The sequence below is a fragment of the Eptatretus burgeri genome, chromosome 1 (assembly GCF_056783735.1).
Source record: "Eptatretus burgeri isolate ZD-2024b chromosome 1, Ebu_testis_v1, whole genome shotgun sequence".
NCBI lineage: Eukaryota > Metazoa > Chordata > Myxini > Myxiniformes > Myxinidae > Eptatretus > Eptatretus burgeri.
Window position 1 is genome coordinate 21,477,139 of NC_140961.1, and position 21,724 is coordinate 21,498,862.

General features: G+C 46.4%; 1 protein-coding gene across 5 annotated transcripts in view; it reads right to left on the reverse strand.

The window, feature by feature from the left end:
• Nucleotides 1-2,879: 2,879 nt before the first annotated feature.
• LOC147033990 (equilibrative nucleobase transporter 1-like) overlaps nt 2,880-21,724 on the reverse strand; it is a 230,534-nt gene continuing 211,689 nt past the window's right edge. For 4 of the 5 annotated variants that reach the window (XM_085874544.1, XM_085874563.1, XM_085874554.1 and 1 more), the window contains one exon: nt 2,880-4,001. In XM_085874544.1, the coding sequence (XP_085730670.1) occupies nt 3,861-4,001 (141 nt within the window). In that variant the 3' untranslated portion in view covers nt 2,880-3,860. The remainder of the gene's footprint in view (nt 4,002-21,724) is intronic. The other variant, XM_085874579.1, reaches the window with a different exon arrangement.

The window sequence follows — 21,724 nt, forward strand, 5'->3', positions numbered from 1 at the left end:
GTAGAACCTCAACTTGAACAACTCATTCAAAAACGTAAGAAGGCAATCCACTATTAGTGGGGCAGATAACAGCAATTTTTGAGAGGAATCGTGCAAATGATGATTCAAGCATCAAATTTGGCACATTTGTTCTCCAGGGGATTCTAATCAAATCTGCCCGATTGGCCATTTGAAAATCCAAATTTCGAAAAATTTGAAAAAAAAAAAAAAACTTCAAAAAAGTCAATATCACGAATCAATGTTGGATGCTGGCTGAGATTGGTGAATGTTTCAGAAACATCATCAAAGACATTCCAAGTCTGCCATGCAGTTTTCTTCCCTTTACCGCAGAAGGCGGACACGACGTCACATCCAGTGAACGCATGGAAGTATGGGATCCCTCCAGCTTTTTCAGGCCCCATTGCAGAAATTACCTCATGGACTGGAATCCATCGTGCCTTGGCTCCTTGGCCAAAGGCAATCCACATCTTCTCAAGACCTAGTTTCTGTAAGGATGGCAGTACAGATATTGCTATGACTAGTACGTCCGTGTCATTCACCTTCATGATAATGGACTTGCTTCCATCCATCGTTGCATCCCTGGCGTGTACAAATATTTGAGTGTCAGCTTCGTCATGACAACATGGAGACACAGCATCCAGTGACTTCCTTGTGTTGCTAATGGCATCTTCTCCTTTTGTGACAATGACTGTGCTTGTCGTCTGTGCTTCACACATCTTTTCCGCAAGGAAGTGAAACAGCTCAGTCTTGTTGCTGTTGTGGGGGAAAAATTTATATTAATGTATTTTAAATTGTAACAAATGGAGTTTCAGAAATGTAACTTTTATGCTGCAAATTGAATTGGCTGTCATTTCTGGCCAAAAGACTTTTGCCCTAAATGATAAGAAATGTGTTGTTCTGGAGCAGAGTGACCGAGCTGATAAATGAACCTTTGCTGAGAAAATGTACAAAGTGGCTTTTTGTCTAAAGGACACGTCTACAGTCTGGGTGAATATCCCCCAACCTCTCTCTCATGGACGTATAAAATGTTTTGAAAGACACATTTTCTTAGTACGAGCACGTGAGGAAGTATAGTTTCTCAGTGGCTCGTACTCCTTGGAACTGACCAAGTACCAAGTTAGAATAAAACTCTCTGATGTAATGTAGAAGTGAATTGAATCGGGTTGGTCTAACTGTTAACTAAAATAAGAATAAATGAAATAGAACCAAATAATATTGCAATCAAATGGGGATTCTTAAGTTCATTGTACAAGGGTGAGAAGTGTATGGTGTATAATTAGGAAATAAATTGTTTCACAAGGAAGGACTTGTGTGGACATCAGTTTTATCAGTGTCGATAGGGTTTTTGTAGGGTTTTATAATCAAATCAGACAAACGTTAAACTCTGTCTGAAGTCAAATAGGATTCCACAATCGACCAGTTAGAATCCTTCAGGAGGACAACGATCACAACAAGGTTGGTTTAAAAAATCCACAACAATGACTGTGCTTGTCGTCTGTGCTTCACACATCTTTTCCGCAAGGAAGTGAAACAGCTCAGTCTTGTTGCTGTCATCTCGAAGAAAGCTTCTCCAGTTACTTGGGGTCTTACTGGTTCCTATCACTCTTCTTCTGATTCCTTGCCCCCTTTTCGACCTTGCCTCAGACTTCAGACTTCACTTCTTGAACACATCAAACACTACGTCCACCCTCTCGTACCTGGCACCATAGGATTCCACCTTTGGGATGATGTCTTCTTTTGCATAGTCATCAAATATGTTTGAAGTGCATGGAGGTAGGGCATTGATAAGTGCTGAGCAATCAATGATGACTGCATCTCCCCTTGGTTCTCTGTCTGGGATGTTCACTTGCGCTTCAAGAATTTCAGCCAGCTGGGACTTCAAATATTTTTTGAAGTTTTTTTTTTTTTTCAAATTTTTCAAAATTTGGATTTTCAAATGGCCAATCGGGCAGATTTGATCAGAAAGCCCTGCAGAACAGAAATGTCAAATTTGATGCTTGTATCATAATTTGCACGATTTTTCTATTATCAACTACACTATATATGCTTTATTCCGATATTATATATATATCAGTGAAAATGAGAATTAAAAATAAGGAAAATCATACACCATAATCCCTTGAGCAATACCATCCTCCCAATCAGACAGCAGTTTGAGTGGCAAGTGATTTATGCAATCCGGCAAAATAACCGGATTAAAGTTGAAATGTCACATCGATGTTCCTATCTTCCCCACGGTGAAGTGGCTTCTGCATGAGCAGACTTGCACTGAGATATTTCTATCTGTGGAAAGATTTGTTTTATTTTAATTCTTGTCATGTCAGAACTTGAGATAGGACCTCCACCAAAGAGGTCGAGAACTTTTACTTACAACTTAAAAGATGAGTGGGAAGAAGAGTTTTTCTTTACAAACTCCAACACAGTGTGTGTACATGGATGATTTCACATGATTATTTCTCGTGACCATCCCTACCTTGTTTACATACAGTACTTTTTGGAGAAACGTCCCAACATCCTTTTGCATTTTTACCTCTGCCACCGAAGGTGGAGGAAGGTTGTGTTTTAACCCGTCTGTTTGGTACTTGCGAGTATATTAGTTTAACTCAGGATATAAGTCAGTCTTGTGCAATTTTCTGTTCATTGGGTAGTCGATCTAGTCAAAAAAAAATCTCAAAAAAAACTTCAGATTTTTTTTTTCTACCCTCATTATCATCAGTATTTCCGTCGATATGTTGGGTAGTCGATGTGGTCGAAAAAAAAAATTTCAAAAAGACTTTTTTATTGATCTACCTTTATTATCAGTGTTTCCGTCGATATGTTTGTCTGTCTGTCTGTCTGTCTGTCTGTTGTGTGGTCGATTGAGTCGAAAAAAAAAAAAATTTTCAAAAACTTTTTTTTGAGATCTGTTCTACCCTTATTATCAGTATTTAAAATGGCGATTTCAGTTAATAAAATGGCAATTTCGATGAAACTTGGTTGGTAGGTTCATACCATGACCTAGTTGTGTGCAAATGAGAATTGTTGCTATGGACACCATTGTTGCCTAGCAATGGGACTTTGAAATTTTTGAAAAATCATTAAAAAATTATTTTCTCGAAAATCAAAAATCGGGCCACTAGCGACTGTGGGCAGCACATTCAGCCATATTGCCAAAAATTTCCAGCCGGATCCTATGAAAACTGTCGGAGAAGATAGACTTTGAATGAACCCTGGTCGAAAACAATAAAAAAACGAAGTTCGTTATATCTCGGAGACTATGAGTCAGATATACATGAAACTGGTATGGTAGGTTCATGGTATGTCCTAGTTATGTGTGAGAAAGAACCGTTGCTATGGACCCCTCCGTTGCCTGGCAACGGCCGAAAAACCTCTAAATGTGGGGGTATTTTAACGAAAAAACAATCTGCAGCATTAACCCTTGAAGCTAGAATCATGAATTTTCTTGTGCTTAATCCTCAGGTCATTCCCCATCGAACGGGCCCATCGCGTCAGGTTCTATTGGGTAGTCGACTTCCCATGTCCGCCTACCGGCTTGTCCGTGTGTGTGTTTGTTTATCGCCGGCAAGTCAGAATTTTAAACCAATCTTCATGAAACTTCACCACATGGTAAAGTTCGTTATAAGTAAGAAGCCTATTGTTTTTGAGGTCAAAACGTCATCGGCCAAAGGTCAACAACTTTGTCCAATATCTAAAATTTTTCATTTTGCATCTGATTCACTGGAAATTTGAAATTGGAAACCTCAATATTACAAAGGAAAATAGAAAATAAATTATCCATAAAACAGCATGTCATGGCTGCATATGACAAGCTGTGAGGAGAGAACAGCTGTGGGCTGAAGTCAAGCAGTGAAGAAGAAAGCTCAGACGTTTGGAGGGTTGTGTTCGGCCATTGCTTCATCAGCATTGTTGGCTTCTGAACTGGAGAGCTTACGGTAATGACGATACACAACCATCGGGTGGATGAGACTGAACCAGCACAGCACAAATGTGATTACATTAACCTGTGGGGAGATAGAGGAGAATGCAGGGTGGAAAGGGGGGTGTGTTGGAAGAAGGTAAATGTTATTCGGAGTGTACAGTGTTATGCACACATAATATATACACATACCAACCGCCTTTAATCTGTCAACTGAGCAACCCTTCTCCCATTTCACTCAACCACTTAATCCACTTCCACTGTTCTCTTTTTCCCATTGCCTTCTTTACACCTACACCTACTGCCACCCACAGTCAAATCACTCACTTCCCTCAATCCCTTCATCCACTTTTTTAGGCGATTTCCATTAGCGGAGATATTTTGATGTCATAACTTTTTTTTCTCGGTGGAATTTTTAAAATCGGAGATGGTTACTATATGTGCAGGGTATTTTTACATATATATGCCAAGTTTCAGGAAGTTTCAATGAAAACTGTAGGCTGTGAAACAAAAAGTCCACAAGAAGAAGATAAAGAACAACAACGCGAGTAAGTCTAAAGGCCCGGTCACACCTTGACGTTTTAGCCAACGTATGCCGATTTTTGAATTTTTTTTCCAAAACGCTGGCACACGTTGAATACGTTATGGGTAAGTTTTGATAACATTGAGAGCACGCTGAAAAACACTGCCATACATCGTTGTACGCTGGCTTTAAACGTTGTACTTTTTGGTTGTCCTCAAATTTTTTCATGCTTGAAATTTCACGACGTATGCCGGCGTATGATTCTCACGTTCCGCTACGCTGGCCACAAGTTGTATGCACGGTCTGCGATCGTTGACAGACGTCAACACATGCTACTTGTAAGTTAATCATAAGTTGAGACACGCCGAGGTAATGTTTAGCGTACCCGAAACTTATTTCTAACCTATGATTACCGTGTTGTTGGCACGTTATGCGATCGTTGCCACACATTGACAGACGTTACTTTTAAGTTACTCATAGGCTGAAAAACGTCGGTATAATGGATCGTCCTTGCGTCAGCGTCCACGGCCACGGCCAGGACACTTATTTGCAGCATTCTTCAAACTTTTCTTCGGCATGATGAGGATGTTCACACTTCGATGTCTAGCTTGGCTATGATTCCAATTGTCCATCGGCAGCGTCTATTTAAAATAGTCGAGTTTGAGCGTTTTAACACGTTCAGAAGAAACGCTTCAAATTTCCAAACCCCAGCGTCAAAAAACAAAGGCGAGTGACAGCAATTTAAATCGTTCATTGTAAACAATGAAAATAGCTGAGTGGTACCGTTTAAAAGTCGTTGATTGTAAAAAAATCCAATTGTTGAGCGCAAGCGTCTACTTTCAATAGTGGAGATGCAGCCATTTAAATCGTTGAGTGGCAGCCTATGAATAGCAAACCCTACTATACGTCACCGGCAAAGATAAACTGCCGCACGATATGGATAAGTTAGGCTATCGTTGGGCATAGTTTGTGAACGCCAGCTTCACGATAATTATTCGTTGGTATATCGTATCTATAAGTAATCAAAGCACTCTATGCACATTATTAGTTCATTGTGCATTTGACTAACCCGTTATAAATAGACCTAAATCGTAAAAACAAGCTATAGCTCATTGTTGAAAAGCCCCATAAAAAAATTAGCCACGAAGAACTTCGAACAATGGTGAAAAGACGTCTCCTACCCGTGGACACGCGGACGCAAGGACGATCCATCATAACCCACACCCTCCCCCTCACACTCACCTACTACTGCCAACATGAACAAACTACTACTAATACTAATACTAATACTGATACTGATACTGATACTGTTACTGCTGACATGGACATCGACTCAAAAAGGAACTCGAAAACACTGTTGGGTTCCCCTTTTATGAGCAGCATTTTTATATACCAATTCCCAAAACCGCTGGGAACACGTCTTTATATGGCAGTTGTAAGCTAGAAACACGTTCATTTATTTTTTTGTCGACCGGAAGACGTCATTGGAATACGTCTACATACGTCAATGTGTGCTGGGACTACGTAAAGAATTGGTTCAAAGCACGTCAAACATATGTTAGAAATAAGTTTCGCGTAAAAAAGACATTACCGCGACGTGTTTCGACTTATGAGTAGCGTATAAGTAGCCTTTGTGGACGTGTGTAAGCGTCCACATATCGTGTGTAAAACTTATCCCCATCGCATGCGGAACGTGTGTCATACGCAGAGTACGTCCAAAAATTTTGAACATGTTTAAAATTTCTTGACGTACTCTACTTACTACGACGTATGATAGCGTACTTTAGCGTTCTACTCACGTATACCAAACTTACTCGTACCGTATTTGACGTGCCCCAACATTTTAGACACATTTTTCTTAGGTCGGCATACGCTGGCAAGATCGCCAAGGTGTGACCGCGATGTTGTCACTTCCATTTCTACGGCAGTTATGATTCGAATCGTTGTGCGTCAGCCTTTTAATAGGCTACGTCACGACATCGTCGGCGATGCGTGTAACGCGCTATGCCTAAGTTAGACTATCGTTGGGCATCGGTTGTGTAGGCCGACAACAGGTTCAGCATTCGTTGGTATAAGTTATCTATAACACAACGAAACGTTCTGTGTCCGTTACCAATGCGTTATACATGAGACCAAGTCGCTATGAATACGTCCGAATCTTTAAAAAAAAAACATCAAAAGTTCAACGTAAGCCAGCGTTTTACATACATTTTAATACGTTGCCATCGCTGGCTAAAACGTCAAGGTGTGACCGGGCCTTTAGTCTTCGAGATCCTCCACCAGGATTTAAAAATTAAGCGTTGCATTTTTTAACGTTTCTTAAACCGTTTTGTTGGAGTGCTTGCTTGAGTGCTTAATCCACTTGGCAAGCGCTCTTCAAGCTTCAATGGCAATACCACAGCACAGCTCTCTGTGGGGGACATCTCTGGAGTTAGGAAGGCAAAATAAATGAGATGATGACAATTAATATAAAATGTTTTCAATTGTTACAAATAAATGAATCGCCACATCACAGCAGGACAGCTGAGAGGTATGCATGCTCGCTTTAAGTTGTTTGAATCCTGACCCAGCTATAAACTGTCATTCCGGTGTTACACAGGCAGGGTGATTCATCAATGTGTGAGCTGTCTTTTGGATGGACGTTACACTGGATGTCATATCGACCGAAACCCCCCCACCCTATCTATCTCTATCTCTATCTCTATCTCTATCTCTATCTCTATCTCTATCTCTATCTCTATCTCTATCTCTATCTCTATCTCTATCTCTATCTCTCTATCTCTATCTCTATCTCTATCTCTATCTCTCTATCTCTCTATCTCTATCTCTCTATCTCTCTCTCTCTCTCTCTCTCTGTCTCTCTCTTTGTCTCTCTCTCTCTCTCTCTCTCTGTCTCTCTCTCCGTCCCACCCCTCTCCCTCTCTCTCCGTCCCACCCCTCTCCCTCTCTCTCCGTCCCACCCCTCTCCCTCTCTCTCCGTCCCACCCCTCTCCCTCTCTCTCCGTCCCACCCCTCTCCCTCTCTCTCCGTCCCACCCCTCTCCCTCTCTCTCCGTCCCACCCCTCTCCCTCTCTCCCCGTCCCACCCCTCTCCCTCTCTCTCCGTCCCATCCCTCTCCCTCTCTCTCCGTCCCATCCTTCTCCCTCTCTCTCCGTCCCACCCCTCTCGCTCTCTCTCTCTCTCTCCGTCGCACCCCTCTCCCTCTCTCTCCGTCCCACCCCTCTCCCTCCCTCTCCGTCCCACCCCTCTCCCTCCCTCTCCGTCCCACCCCTCTCCCTCCCTCTCCGTCCCACCCTTCTCCCTCCCACCCTTCTCCCCCTCTCTCCGTCCCACCCTTCTCCCCCTCTCTCCGTCCCACCCCTCTCCCGCTCCCTTTCTCCGTCCCACCCCTCTCCCTCTCTCTCTGTCCCACCCCTCTCCCGCTCTCTCTCTCTGTCCCACCCCTCTCCCTCTCTCCGTCCCACCCCTCTCCCTCTCTCTGTCCCATCCCTCTCCCGCTCCCTTTCTGCGTCCCACCCCTCTCCCTCTCTCTCTGTCCCACCCCTCTCCCGCTCCCTCTCTCCGTCCCACCCCTCCCCTTCCACCATCCAACTCCTCTCCCTCTTTCTCCCGAAAGATGTCGAAATTCACTGGAGATGTGGGAGTATTGCACCTTAAGAGAGTATTTCAAGCGTATGGACGACTCCAGCTGCAGCAAAAGGGATGTCATAACACTACTCCACACCTGTTTACAGGGAAAGCTGCTCAAACTGATAAACGGCATCGGATGAGATTACGAAGCTGCATGAGAATATTTGGATTCCATATACGGAGACTCAAGGTTCGTTGCTAACACAACACATAACGTCGTAGCAAGTTCAAGATACTTTGAGACAGTGAAGATGATAGATTTTGTAAACTGGTTCACATGGTAAAGTGAAGCTTCGATAAATTAAAATAAGTTGCTTGTCTGAACAATATGGACAGCAATCGTATGCTTGCCATGATTGAGAGGAAAATGAATAATGATGATCGGAAGGTTTGGTTTCATCATATGAAGCAAGAATAGACACAAGCAAGTCTGCAGATGTGAATGGAGTGGACGACGACTGAGATGGAGTCGAGAATGAGGGCAACTGCACCAATGCAAGATCTACAGGCTCAATCAATCACTTCACCAAGGTTGAAGACGAAAAACCTGTTCACAAATGCTCGATTTGTTAATCTTTCAGTCACTGGATCAACCCATGTGAGAAGTTTATGACAATGACTCAGCTTGTTTGACCTCAAAACGAATTGTTGGTTGAATTCAGTGACCTGAAATATAAATATTCTTTCAATTTCAAGTCAATTGGATGAAAATTGAGGATTTTGTTATCTCACCTAAGTTGTTGGTCTTTGCCCAATGTTGACCTTTTGGCCTATGTTGACCTCAAAATAAATGGTGATTGAATTCGATGAACAAATATGCAACTCCTCTTTAAATTTCAAGTCAATCGAATGAAAATTGACAATTTCATAAATTTGGTCGATGTTGACCATTTGACATTTTGACCTCAAACAATAGGCTTCTTATGACAAACTCCACCAGGTGTTTAGGTTTCCTAAAAAATGATTTAAAATTGTGTCCTGTCAGTGATTGACATACAAACAAAAACAGACAGACAAAAAAGACAGAATAATTAACACGACCAACCAATATATTGTAGTTTAAAAATATTCGATTTTCGCAAGTAACAGACAATCTTCTTCTTGCGTATGGCAGCTTGGCTGCCGGATAGCTTTCATTTTGTTGGGGCATGACTATGCCGCTGATGCTGTGCCCCAGACCAGTACACTGGTACTCATTTTGCCAATTTCAGAAGGATGACAGGCCAAGTCAACCCTAGCTGGTGTTAATTCAGCGGAAAAACATGGCTCAAAACTAAGGACCCTAAAGATCCCGTGCCAGCATTCAGCAGCCAATCCGGCTCGAACTCAGGTCCCTACCTTAATCACTAAGCCAACACCAGGCTTGACAGCCAATCTGACAGAATTACACATGTGACCAACCAATATACTTGAAAAAAAATCTTCGATTTTCGCAAGTAACAAACATACAGGGGTGAAAACATTACCTCCATCAACGTTTGGTGGTGGAGGTAATAAACATGATCAATACGGTTTGAAGCGGGACTGCTGATGCTATGTTCATAATTTCAATCATTGTTTCAACAATCCATGTTCCAAAGGTTATAACAGCAAAAGGAAAGGCTAAGGTAGAGAGCTTTTGCTGTGCTAAAAGGCTGAGATCCTCAGATGCCAAGGATCCAAGTCAGCTCGGCCATTTCCGGTTAGGATGGCGAAATCATGTCCAAAAAGCATTTGGGGAAATACGCGGTAATATTGCATTCCATAAACTTGCAATGACGCCATCAACAACATTATACACTTGAACGATTTTGGAGATTCGGTAGTCAGCATGGGTTTATCAAAGGTAGTTCCTGTCTGACAAATCTTTTAGAGTTCTATGAAGCAGTTTCTGATTGGGTGGATGAGGAGAATGCAGTGGATATAGTATATCTGGATTTTATGAAGGCATTTGATAAGATATCACATACGAGGATGTTGGCCAAAGTGAGGGCTTGTGGAGGTGGCTGGTCAGGTAGCTAATTAGATTGCAAACTGGCTTAGTGGGAGGAAGCAAAGAGTGGCTGTGAGTGGGAGGATGTCTTGCTGGGAGGATGTAAGTAGTGGGGTACCTCAGGGATCAGTACTCGGACCATTACTATTCATTATTTACATCAACGATTAGGATAGTGGGGTGAATTACAGGATGCAAAGGGTAATTTTGGAGCATGTCACACAGGAGAAGGATCTGGAGGTGGTAATAGATACGGGAGGTAAGCAGGCAGCACAGTGCCAGGCAGCTATCGGGAAAGCAAATAGGGTTTTGGGTTGTATTCGGAGAGGGATCATTTATAAATCAAAAGAGGCGGTGTCAACATTGTACAGGAATTTAGTGAGGGCTACATCGAGAATATTGTGTGCAGTTTTGGTCACCACAACTCATGAAGGCTGTAAATGCCATAGGGATGGTTCAGCGCAGGACTACTAGATTGATTCCGGGCCAAGCTACACTTAACTATGAGGAGCGGCGATAAAGTTACACTTATAGCAAGACTCAGCTATGAGGAGTGGCTGAATATAGCTCGACTTGGCTAGATTAATTCCAGGCCAAGCAAGACTCAGCTATGAGGAGTGACTGAAGGAGACAGGGCTTTATACACGAGAAAGGAGGCAGTTACAAGGAGATATGATGGAGATGTTTAAGATAATGAAAGGTATACATAAAATAAGTGTAGATGAATTATTCAGCAGAGTAGACAGTGATAGTACGAGGGGCCGTAGCCTGAGAGTAAAGAGGAGAGTTAAGACGGTAGCAAGGCAGGGGACTTTTACTCAGAGTCGTTTAATGCATGGAATGGTCTTCCTGGCAGTGGCAACAGAAACAGGAGATAAGTTTTTTTGTATACATTGTCGAGGCTTGTATGAGAGAGCTTCTTTTTTCTTTTCTTTTTTTACCTCCGAGATTCAGCTTTGAGTTAATCGACATAAGCTTTCACATTTATGATCTAGTAGTGATGGGGGAATACATGTTTTCAATTCAACTAGATTGGACACATGATCTGGCAGCCAGAATTATTTTTTTTTGAGCTGGGTTATTTTTTATTTTTATTATTACAGTATTCTTTTTTATAAGGCTGACTTCGCTGTGTCTGGAGAGGTTTCAGGGTGGAGGAGTAGCAGCTGAAATGTGAATCCTATTCCAGTTCCTCCTGATGACTTCATCTTTGCTTTTTGCTTGTTTGGGTTCCTTCTGATTACTCCAATGCAGGACTGTACCTATTTGGTCTTCCATTTGATTTGAATTGAATTTACTTTAATCCCATTCTAAATTCAATTGAATAATATGTTTTTTTAAACATCATGGGTCAGGGTCAGGTGTCCAATCAAAGCAAGGTTGCATCAAAGCGGGTCAGGTGTCCAATCAAAGCGGGGGTTCTTGGCACCCAGTCATCCGTTTTTACAGCCATTTTTCCCTGCTGTGCAGGGGTTGGGCTTTTTCTTGAGGCAATGTTTTATGGCCGGATGCCCTTCCTGACGCCAACCCTGGTCGCCTCTTACGACACAGAGGGATATGGTACACCTATTCTAACCGGGGCATACACCGGGACCAGTACAGTGGTACTCATTTCGACGACCTCGGAAGGATGACAGGCTGAGTCAACCCCCTGGTGTTAATTCAGCAGCCAACGGGGCTTGAACTCAGGACCCTGGGATCCCAAGCCACCACCCTAACCACTAAGCCAACACCAGGCTCCAGTCATCACTGCCAGCAGTTATAAAGTGGCAGTTCTAGTTATGGCTCTTATTAATTACGTAACACACAAGTACACAAACACCACACAAAACAAGACCTGGCAAGGGTCGGTGATCTCTAATGATTGCTCTTTTTCTTGTTTCCTTGTGAGATACACAATGTTAAGTGTACCGGTGCATGATCACTTGAAAGGAGGAGAATGCTTCAGTGTGTTCACCTGTGCAAGGTGTCATTTCCAAGAATTTCGGTAGTTTTAGCATATTTAAAGTCTCTACAGTATTGGAACAGAGTGACGGTGGGGATGGAGGATGAATGGCATAGAATGGGGACAAAAGGAAAGGGAAAAGAGACCCAGGAAGGAGACCAGGGATTGGGAGGATGTGACAGAGAACTAGTAGATGTCCAGTAGTGAGTGACAGAGACCTGGGAAGTGGGTGGTAGAGTGGAAGTGACCCAGAAAGAGGGGTAGAGGAGGTGTTGAGCAAGAACCAGAAAGGTGGGGGTGGGGTTTGGGTGAACTCGTATGGATATGGATGAAGATTGACCAGAAGGATGTGAGCAGGGAGTAAATATGAAAGAGGTTAAAGCAAGCAAAACAAAGTTAAACACAAAGCCTTTTTGGTCATACTTGACTTATTTACATCAACGATTGTCAATTAAATCATGAACAAATTATCCCTCACAGTTGTGTATTATATATATATATATATATATATACATATATATATATATATATATATATATATATATATATATATATATATATAATATTTGTGTATTATATATATATATATATATATATATATATATATTTGTGTATTATATATATATATATATATATATATATATATATATATATATATATATATATATATATATATATATTTTGTGTATTATATATATATATATATATATATATATATATATATATTTGTGTATTATATATATATATATATATAATACACAAATATATATATATATATATATATATATATTTGTGTATTATATATATATATATATATATATATATATATATATATATTTTTTTATTATATATATATATATATATATATATATATGTGTATTATATATATATATATATATATATATATATATATATATATATATATATATATATTTGTGTATTATATATATATATATATATTGTTGTGGTTACCAAATTCGCAAACCACCATTCAGGTCCCTTAGGTGAGGTATCTCGGTAAGTACATGTGTAGTTAGGCCCAAACCCGTTGTCTAGTGGGAATACATGTCATTTATGCGTGCTGCGACTCTTCAGGATAGCCGTTTTTCTTTCTCTATCTTTATTTTGGACCAACCGCCATTGTTACCACCACCAGTCACAACATCAACCACCAACCACAACGCCGCTTCACCACAACCGCCACGACCTTCACGTCACACCTCGCAACCGTCGCATCGCCACCGTTCTTGCGCCACTTGTGGGTACCGGTGTTGGACTCGTGCGGGGCGCGCGCCGAACAGCGTGTGCAAAATCACGGATTTTGTGCTTCAAAAACGGATCAAAAACGACACACGCCCACTTTTTGCCGTCCAATCGGTGAGCGAGGGGCGAATTGGCCCCGCCCCCAGGGCGTTGGAGGGCGATCGATATATGCAAATTTATGGATCAAAAAGCATTCACGCCCACTTTTTCTCGCGCCAATGGGGAGCGAGGTGAAAGGTCGAAGGGAGGGGGTCAAAGATGAGAGGGCGAAGCTACGGGGCTGATAAAAGGACCGTGTTCGTCAGTCCAGTGAGTAGGAGAGTCGAGAGAGAACAGAGAGTTAAGACTTCGCGGGCGGTGGAGTTGGCAAGAAGGAGCTGGTCGTCGTGTGCGTTGGAGTCGGAGCGGAGGGGACGGAGCTGTGGAGAGGCGGCGAGGGCAGACGAGGGAGTGCTCGCGTCGTGCAGGGAGCTGCACCCCAGGGAGGCCGACAGCGCGACCTGGCCGAGGTGGAGACGCTCGTCGCGGGACAATAAAAATCCTCTATACCCCGAGCATCAGCAACCCCCTCCTGTTTCCCCCCGCGCTGAGATAGTGCGACCAAGGGGGCCCCTTTCCCACCCCCTACCAGACACTGCCCGCGAGGCCCGCGGAGTTGAGGCACCATCGCCGCTCCGCGTCTCATCACCAGACGGGTAGGCCCGACCCGGTCTCGGCCTCAGGCCCGCCTCATCCTTGAGGGTATTATTTCCTTGGTTTTGGGTATGTGTTGTCGGCGCCATCTGTGAAGTAAAATTGTATAAGTGTTGCCGTGTGCTCGGTAGTCGGTATTAGCTCTGCATTATGTCTTCGCTTTTACATTTGCTTTTTGTGTAAATTGCATTGTGTCTTTTCTGTGTGCATTTGGTGGAATTGTACATGTGTGCTTCCCGTGTGCCGCGAATAAATGTGCTTTGTGTTGAACTGTTTCCCGCTTCGCTTCGTCATTTCCTTCATTGAATCCTCATCTTGCTTCACGTAAAGGGTTGGTAGTGGGCTGAATACGCCCGATAATTAATCGAACCGTCGAGGTCGACGATAACACCGCTCGGTTATCCCGATAGTACGGAACGGGTCGCTTAAGTGGCCCGTGTCCGAAGTCGACCTGCGGCGAGGTGCGACCGCCCGGTCTACCCTCCGCGTGGGTACTTTGGTAGGTCGAATTTGGCGAGCAACCCTATCCCACGCGGGGGCTGATTGGCTCGATCGCGGTGAGACCGAAAGGTCCACCCGTGACTGGTTCCCGGCGTTAGTCCGAGAGGGTCACGACTGGATTGTCCGTCCGGTGGGCGACGTGCCGCGATTCGAGTTACGTGGCCGTCAGCACGCCGGCGGGCGCGAATCCGCAACACTGGTGTCAGGAGTGGGATACAAATTCATCGCCCTCCTCGCGGCACTGGTATCGGAGAACAGGAAAACGGGCTCTCCTGTCTCCGGCTAAATTCACGGGAATCGGTCCAGGGGTGAGAGAAGCGACCCCCGATTCCCTCCAAATTACGAGCGAGCGAAATTAACCCTTCACGAGAAGCAAGATGGCGTCTCAAGGCGAGCGGGTGCCGGGTGGATTAGGTATGTGTAATAGTAATGTAGAATCCATGGCTCAGGACGAGATCACCGTGCAAGAGAAACCCGTACCAGAAGGTTGGGAAAGGCATCGATGCCGTTCATCTGGTCGGTTTTTTTATTATAACCCCACCGCTAAATGTAGTCAGTGGGAGTGGCCAGGGCAGGTGACAATACAGCACGTTATGGAACTCGTGCAGAGCATAATTGACGGAATGAAAGAAGGGAACAACGAAATGAAGAGAAATACGCAACAAATAGAAAATAAAAAATGGATGGAAACGCACTCGAAGCGAAAAACCAATTAAAAGAAAGCCAGGAGGAGACAGAGGAGGGATTGAAGGTCGAAACGGTGGAGTGTGAGAAAAGACTTCAAGACATGACGAAGAGAGTTGATAAGCTGGGACTGGAGGGAAAAACGGAGACAGAGGAACTGGGAAGACGGGTAGAAAACCACAAGCGCAAGCCGGAAGAACAGTTAGAAGCCAAAGCAAAGTCTGAGTGTGCGGAGATGAGAAAGGAATTGGAAAAGAAAGTTTCTGAGTTACAGAAACACCAAAACAAAGACAGGGAACTACAAAACGAACTGAGAGTGTTAAAAGAGGAAAGGAAGAGAACGGAAAATGAAACTTTAAGAAACCACACTGTACAGATCGAACAGCTGGAAGCGAAGGCCAGACTAAAGAATGAGGAACAAGAAAGAGTAATGAAGGAAGAACGAATGAGACAGGAGAAAGAAATCAGTCAGTTGAAAGAAATGACGAGATTGCAGAAGGAGGAACAAGAAAGACAGTGGAATAGAAAACTGAAAGAGTATGAATTTGAAACTGAACGACAAAAGAAAAAAATAGGTTTGAATACGAGGAGAAAGTAAAGGAGCAAGGAATGAAGCAGGAAGGAGAAATCAGGAGATTGAAGGACACAACGAGATTGGAGAGGGAAGAACGAGAGGAACAATGGAATAGAAAACAAAAAGAACATGAATCTGAGGTTGACCAATTGAAAGAAAAGCTGAGGCTGGAGTACGAGGAGATAGACAAAGAACAGCGAATGAAACACAAACAGGAGATTAACCAAATGAAGAAAACCATGAAACTGGAGAAGGAAGGACAGGAGAGGAAACGAGGAAGAGTAATGAGACAGCAGCAAATGAAACACAAAAGGAGATTAACCAAATGAAGCAAACCATGAAACTGGAGAAGGAAGGACAGGAGAGGAAACGAGGAAGAGTAGTGAGAGAACAGCGAATGAAACACAGGAAGGAAATGAGCCAATTGAAAGAAACAATGAGATTGGAAAACAAAGAGCAGGAGGAACAGTGGGAGAGAAAACAACAACTCTATGAGTGTGAAATTGAACAACTAAAACGGAGGGAGAACGAACAGCTAATGGGGCTCAGAGAGAAAGAACGACTCAGATGGGAAGGAAAAAGGAACCAGGAAGAGACAGAAAAAAGGAACCAGGAGAGAAAATGTATAGAGACACGGGAGACAGAAAAAATTGAGGGAAGACTGGACGATGAAGACGGGGTAAGTGACGCACACACACACACGGAGGTAGTGGAGGACAATGGGGGTGAGCTGGCGGACTGGGTGGAGACCCAGTGCGAGCACCTGGGTGGCCTTCTCCAGGAACGAGGGGAGGGAGTATGCCCCCTTGAGGCGGATCACGACCAGGTGAGTTCGGTCGTGCTTTGCGAGGTTGAGGGGACGGGTGCTGTGGACAGGTGCACGGCGAGCTTGGGGGGTATAGAGGCCCCGGAGACCCTTGTGGGGACACGAATCCCCAGTGTGGTTGTCCCTGTGTGTGTGGTGCAAGGTGGGAGTGCGTGTGTGGAAGCGACCCCGTGGGTGAGTGGTGTGGTGGCGAGTGTGCCGGAGTGTGTGCTTCCCAGCACGCCGTGTGTGGATGAGGCACCGCGGTTGAGTGCCCCCGCGTGTGTGAGTGAGGCACGGAGTGTGGATGAGGCACCGCGGGTGAGTGCTCCCGCGTGTGTGGATGAGGCACGGAGTGTGGATGAGGCACCGCGGATGAGTGCCCCCGCGTGTGTGAGTAGTATGGTTTGTGCGAGTAGTAAGGCACGCGTGAGTGAACGGCCGTATGCAAGGGAGACCGTGTGTGTGAGAGAGCGGTATGTGAGGGAGATGTCGGTTGGCATGCGGGAGCACGCAGCCGCGTCTCCCGGTGTGAATGTGATGGTGTGGACTGTGTGCGTCGTAACACGCAGGTATGCGTGTGTGGAATGGAGACGGAGACGGCGACAGAGGAGAGAAAGCCGAGTAGCGGCTGTAGCTATTTCGGGGACCGTGCCGGGTTCACCCAGCAGTGAGCACGAGGTTCGTGCTGTGCAACGCACGAGACCGCCACGTGCTCGCTTGCGAGAGTGAAGTCCCGGTCCGGAAACGCACGCGGTGGATTTGCCGATCCCGCGGACGGACAAAGTTTAGGCAGGTAAATGGATTTGGACCGGACGGGTTCTCCACGCGATCGTGTGTGTTAAGCTCCAACGGGCAAAGCACATGTGTTCGCGTGGGGAACCCCTCGAGACCTGGGGCTTGTGTTTTTTTTTTTTGCGCACGGTGACGTCATGGCTGCACGTGTGGTTGGAATCCGGCAGGAGGGGTATCTCTGCTGGATGGTACCGTCCAAGGAGGGACGAGGAACACGTGCAGCTGCATGACGTCACGGGCAGGTGTAAAGTGCGCGAGCTCTGAGTTGCCGCGCAGGTGCTGCGCATGAAAAAAGAAAAAAAAAAAAAAAAAAAAAGAAAAAAAAAAAAGCAAGCCTCACTTTCGGGTGCACAGGATTCCTGGGCAAGGGGTGGAAGACCCCCTAACCTGGGCACAGGATGGAAACTAGTTAGGGGGAAGGGTTAGCTTAGCTAGACCGACTCCATGGGGCAGGGGTAAGTCCTCATGGAGTCCGTGGAATGCATTAGTTAGAGGGATTGTAGCCAGATTTAGGTTGGGAAATAAAATGATTTATTTGGAGACAGTGACAGACTTTGGATGTGTAGAGGGGACGTAGTTTAGCTACGTAGGTTAAATGGAACGTGCTACTAGTTTAAGGGACGACGTGGGAGCACGAGTTAGTTAGGGGATGTAGTTAGAAGGATGGCAGAGTTCAGCGGTGTGTGTGTTGAAGAGTTGGTGAGTTGTGAGGCATGTGCTTGGTGAGTGAGTGAGGCCAGCGGGTCTGTGTGTGTGGAGTGAATGGGGAATGCATGGTGCGATGAGTGATTGGGGGGAGGAGTGACTCCCGCCCAAGGGACCCCGGGGTCAGAGTAAAGTGAGTTAGCTGGGTTAGTCAAATTGAAAAATGGAGGTCGTTTTGTTGTTGGTGGGAAAGTAGGCTCGAGACCCATTTGGAGGGGTGCAGGAGCCCTGTTGACGGGCTTGGGAGCGTGGCTGCGAAAGGTGAGTATCGCTGAGTGGGTACCCCGGGCACCAGGCTAGTCGGCCGTGGTAGGCCAAGGGCCCATGGGGGGCTGGGATAGAGTAGTGGGCACGGGTGCGCCTGCTTGGTGCGGGGGCCCGGGGCGCCATTAGCCGCGTGGGCAGTGTTGTGGGCATGGGTGACCCTCGGAAAGGGGCCCGGGAAGCCAGCCTGCCACGTGTGCGTTTCAGGGGAGGTGCCATGGGGGGCACTCCCCGGTGTTAGGGAGCTGGTAGGCTCGGAGGCAGTGTAGTGCCCGGGGGTGCCATAGCGGGAGATTCGGCAGAGGGTCGTGCCTGCCAAAGGGAGCCACGTGTCCCAGCCAGGAGACCGTGTGAGGGCACAGAGAGAAAATTGGGGGGCGAGGCCCGAAATTGTGAGGACACCAACACAGGCGACGGGAATCTGGGTTGTTAGAACCAATAGTTTAAGCGAGAGGTGCTTGTTGAAAGCCCCGGGGTAGTTTAACAGTTAAATGGATAGGGTAGATTAGGAAGTGTACCCCTCCGCACCATCCATCCCCTCCCTGTCGTTGTGGGCCGCTGGACCCACTTTGGTTATAGATCGCCGAACTCTGGGGAGGCCATCCTGAGGCTTCATTGGGCCTCGACACAGGACGTTAGCTCTCCCTTATTCCCCTCCGGGAAGGGAACGTAGGGGTTGGGAGTAGGCTAGGTGACAGGATAGGTTAGCCGAACAAGGACGATAAAGGGGGTTAGGGGACGATTTATAGTGGGGAAGTAAAAATAAAAACAACAAAAAAATAAGTTGGGGCTAAATTGGGGTTTGACAAATTAAGGGAGTGGGTATGTACAGTGACAGGCAAAGGCGATAGTTGGGAGGGAGACAGGTAGGTAGGTCCGCGCCCGCCTTCCAAGTGGCCAGCACCACCGCACTCCCTCCACCAACCTCCATTGAACGGCAAAGGCTGGCCAACTTCATCGGCTGGCCGTGTTTTGCTTCAAGGCGGAGGCCGGCCAACTTCATCGGCAGCTGTGTGCTGCAAGGCCTGTGCCGGCCAGTTCGTCTGCAGCTGTGGTACTTCAAGGCCTGTGCCGGCCAGTTCATCTGCCGGCTGTGTTTGCCTGCAGCGGCCTTCTTCTGCGGGCTGTGTTTGCCTGCTCACCTTTGCCATGCCATGCCCACTGCCCATGTTCACCAGCCCCGTTCAATTTTTGCTTTGCCCCCCCCCCCTGTTCATTTCCATGTGCGCCAGGATCAGAAAGCAACAGTTTGCAAGCTGCGAGAACTGCCCTGTTGGCAGCTACAACACGGGCCTGCAGTGGCGGCCCGTGCACCATGTTTGTGTTCACCCATCCATTCGTTGTGCTCATTGTGTGTGCCACTTGAGCTGGCACGGAGACTGCGTTGTGCAGCCCATGCACCGTTGTGGTTCACTGAGTTCAGTTCAAAAGGGAAGGCCTTGGACTGCGTGTGAGCAGCCAGCCACATTCCCTGTCACCTGCATTGTTTGAGCCAGAGACTGCATGCGGGCAGCCTGGCTCCCTGCTAACTGCTTTCTTTTTGCAGAGTTCAATGATCCTGGGCCATGGTTTAGTGTAAAATTTGTAAGTTAAGGTTAAGATGTACTGTACATATGAGTGCGCCCCTGGCATGTCTGTCCTAGCGCCGGCAATTTTATTTAAGTCATCCGTGTGAGTGAGTTTGTTTAGATAGTTACGCAGCCCTCAGGTTATTTATTTTGGGGACACGAATACCATGAATGTCGCACTCAGGGATCCGTAGGTAAAATGTACTAGGGGAAAACTACACATGATGGCACACGAAAATTTGACGACTCGGGACGAGTCTGTAAAAAGGGGAGGGGGTAGTGTTGTGGTTACCAAATTCGCAAACCACCATTCAGGTCCCTTAGGTGAGGTATTTCGGTAAGTACATGTGTAGTTAGGCCCAAACCCGTTGTCTAGTGGGAATACATGTCATTCATGCGTGCTGCGACTCTTCAGGATAGCCGTTTTTCTTTTGCTATCTTTATTTTGGACCAACCGCCATGATTACCACCACAACCACAACATCAACCACCAACCACAACGCCGCTTCACCACAACCGCCACGACCTTCACGTCACACCTCGCAACCGTCGCATCGCCACCGTTCTTGCGCCGCCTGTGGGTACCGGTGTTGGTCTCGTGCAGGGCGCGCGCCGAACAGCGTGTACAAAATCACGGATTTTGTGCTTCAAAAACGGATCAAAAACGACACACGCCCACTTTTTGCCGTCCAATCGGTGAGCGAGGGGCGATTTGGCCCCGCCTCCAGGGCGTTGGAGGGCGATCGAGATATGCAAATTTATGGATCAAAAGCATTCACGCCCACTTTTTCTCGGGCCAATGGGGAGCGAGGTGAAAGGTCGAAGGGAGGGGTCAAAGATGAGAGGGCGAAGCCACGGGGCTGATAAAAAGCGACCGTGTTCGTCAGTCCGGAGAGTAGTAGAGTAGGAGAGTCGAGAGGGAACAGAGAGTCAAGACTTCGCGGGCGGTGGAGTTGGCAAGAAGGAGCTGGTCGTCGTGTGCGTTGGAGTCGGAACGGAGGGGACGGAGCTTTGGAGAGGCGGCGAGGGCAGACGAGGGGGTGCTCGCGTCGTGCAGGGAGCTGCACCCCAGGGAGGCCGACAGCGTGACCTGGCCGAGGTGGAGACGCTCGTCGCGGGGCGATAAAAATCCTCTATACCCCGAGCATCAGCACACCCCTCCTGTTTCCCCCCGCGCTGAGATAGTGCGACCAAGGGGGCCCCTTTCCCACCCCCTACCGGACACTGCCCGCGAGGCCCGCGGAGTTGAGGCACCATCGCCGCTCCGCGTCTCATCACCAGACGGGTAGGCCCGACCCGGTCTCGGCCTCAGGCCCGCCTCATCCTTGAGGGTATTCTTTCCTTGGTTTTGGGTATGTGTTGGCGGCGCCGTCTGTGAAGTAAAATTGTATAAGTGTTGCCGTGTGCTCGGTAGTCTGATAGCTCTGCATTGTGTTTCTCTTTTACATTTGCTTTTTGTGTAAATTGAATTGTGTTTTTCTTTTTTGTGTGCTTTTGGTGGAATTGAATATGTGTGCTTTCCGTTCGTCGCGAATAAATGTGCTTTATTATTGAACTGTTCTCCCGCTTCGCTTCGTCTTTTCCTCTATTGAATCCCCATCTTGCTTCACGTAAAGGGTTGGTAGTGGGCTGAATACGCCCGATAATTAATCGAACCGTCGAGGTCGACGATAACACCGCTCGGTTATCCCGATAGTACGGAACGGGTCGCTTAAGTGGCCCGTGTCCGAAGTCGACCTGCGGCGAGGTGCGACCGCCCGGTCTACCCTCCGCGTGGGTACTTAGGTAGGTCGAATTTGGCGAGCAACCCTATCCCACGCGGGGGCTGATTGGCTCGATCGCGGTGAGACCGAAAGGTCCACCCGTGACTGGTTCCCGGCGTTAGT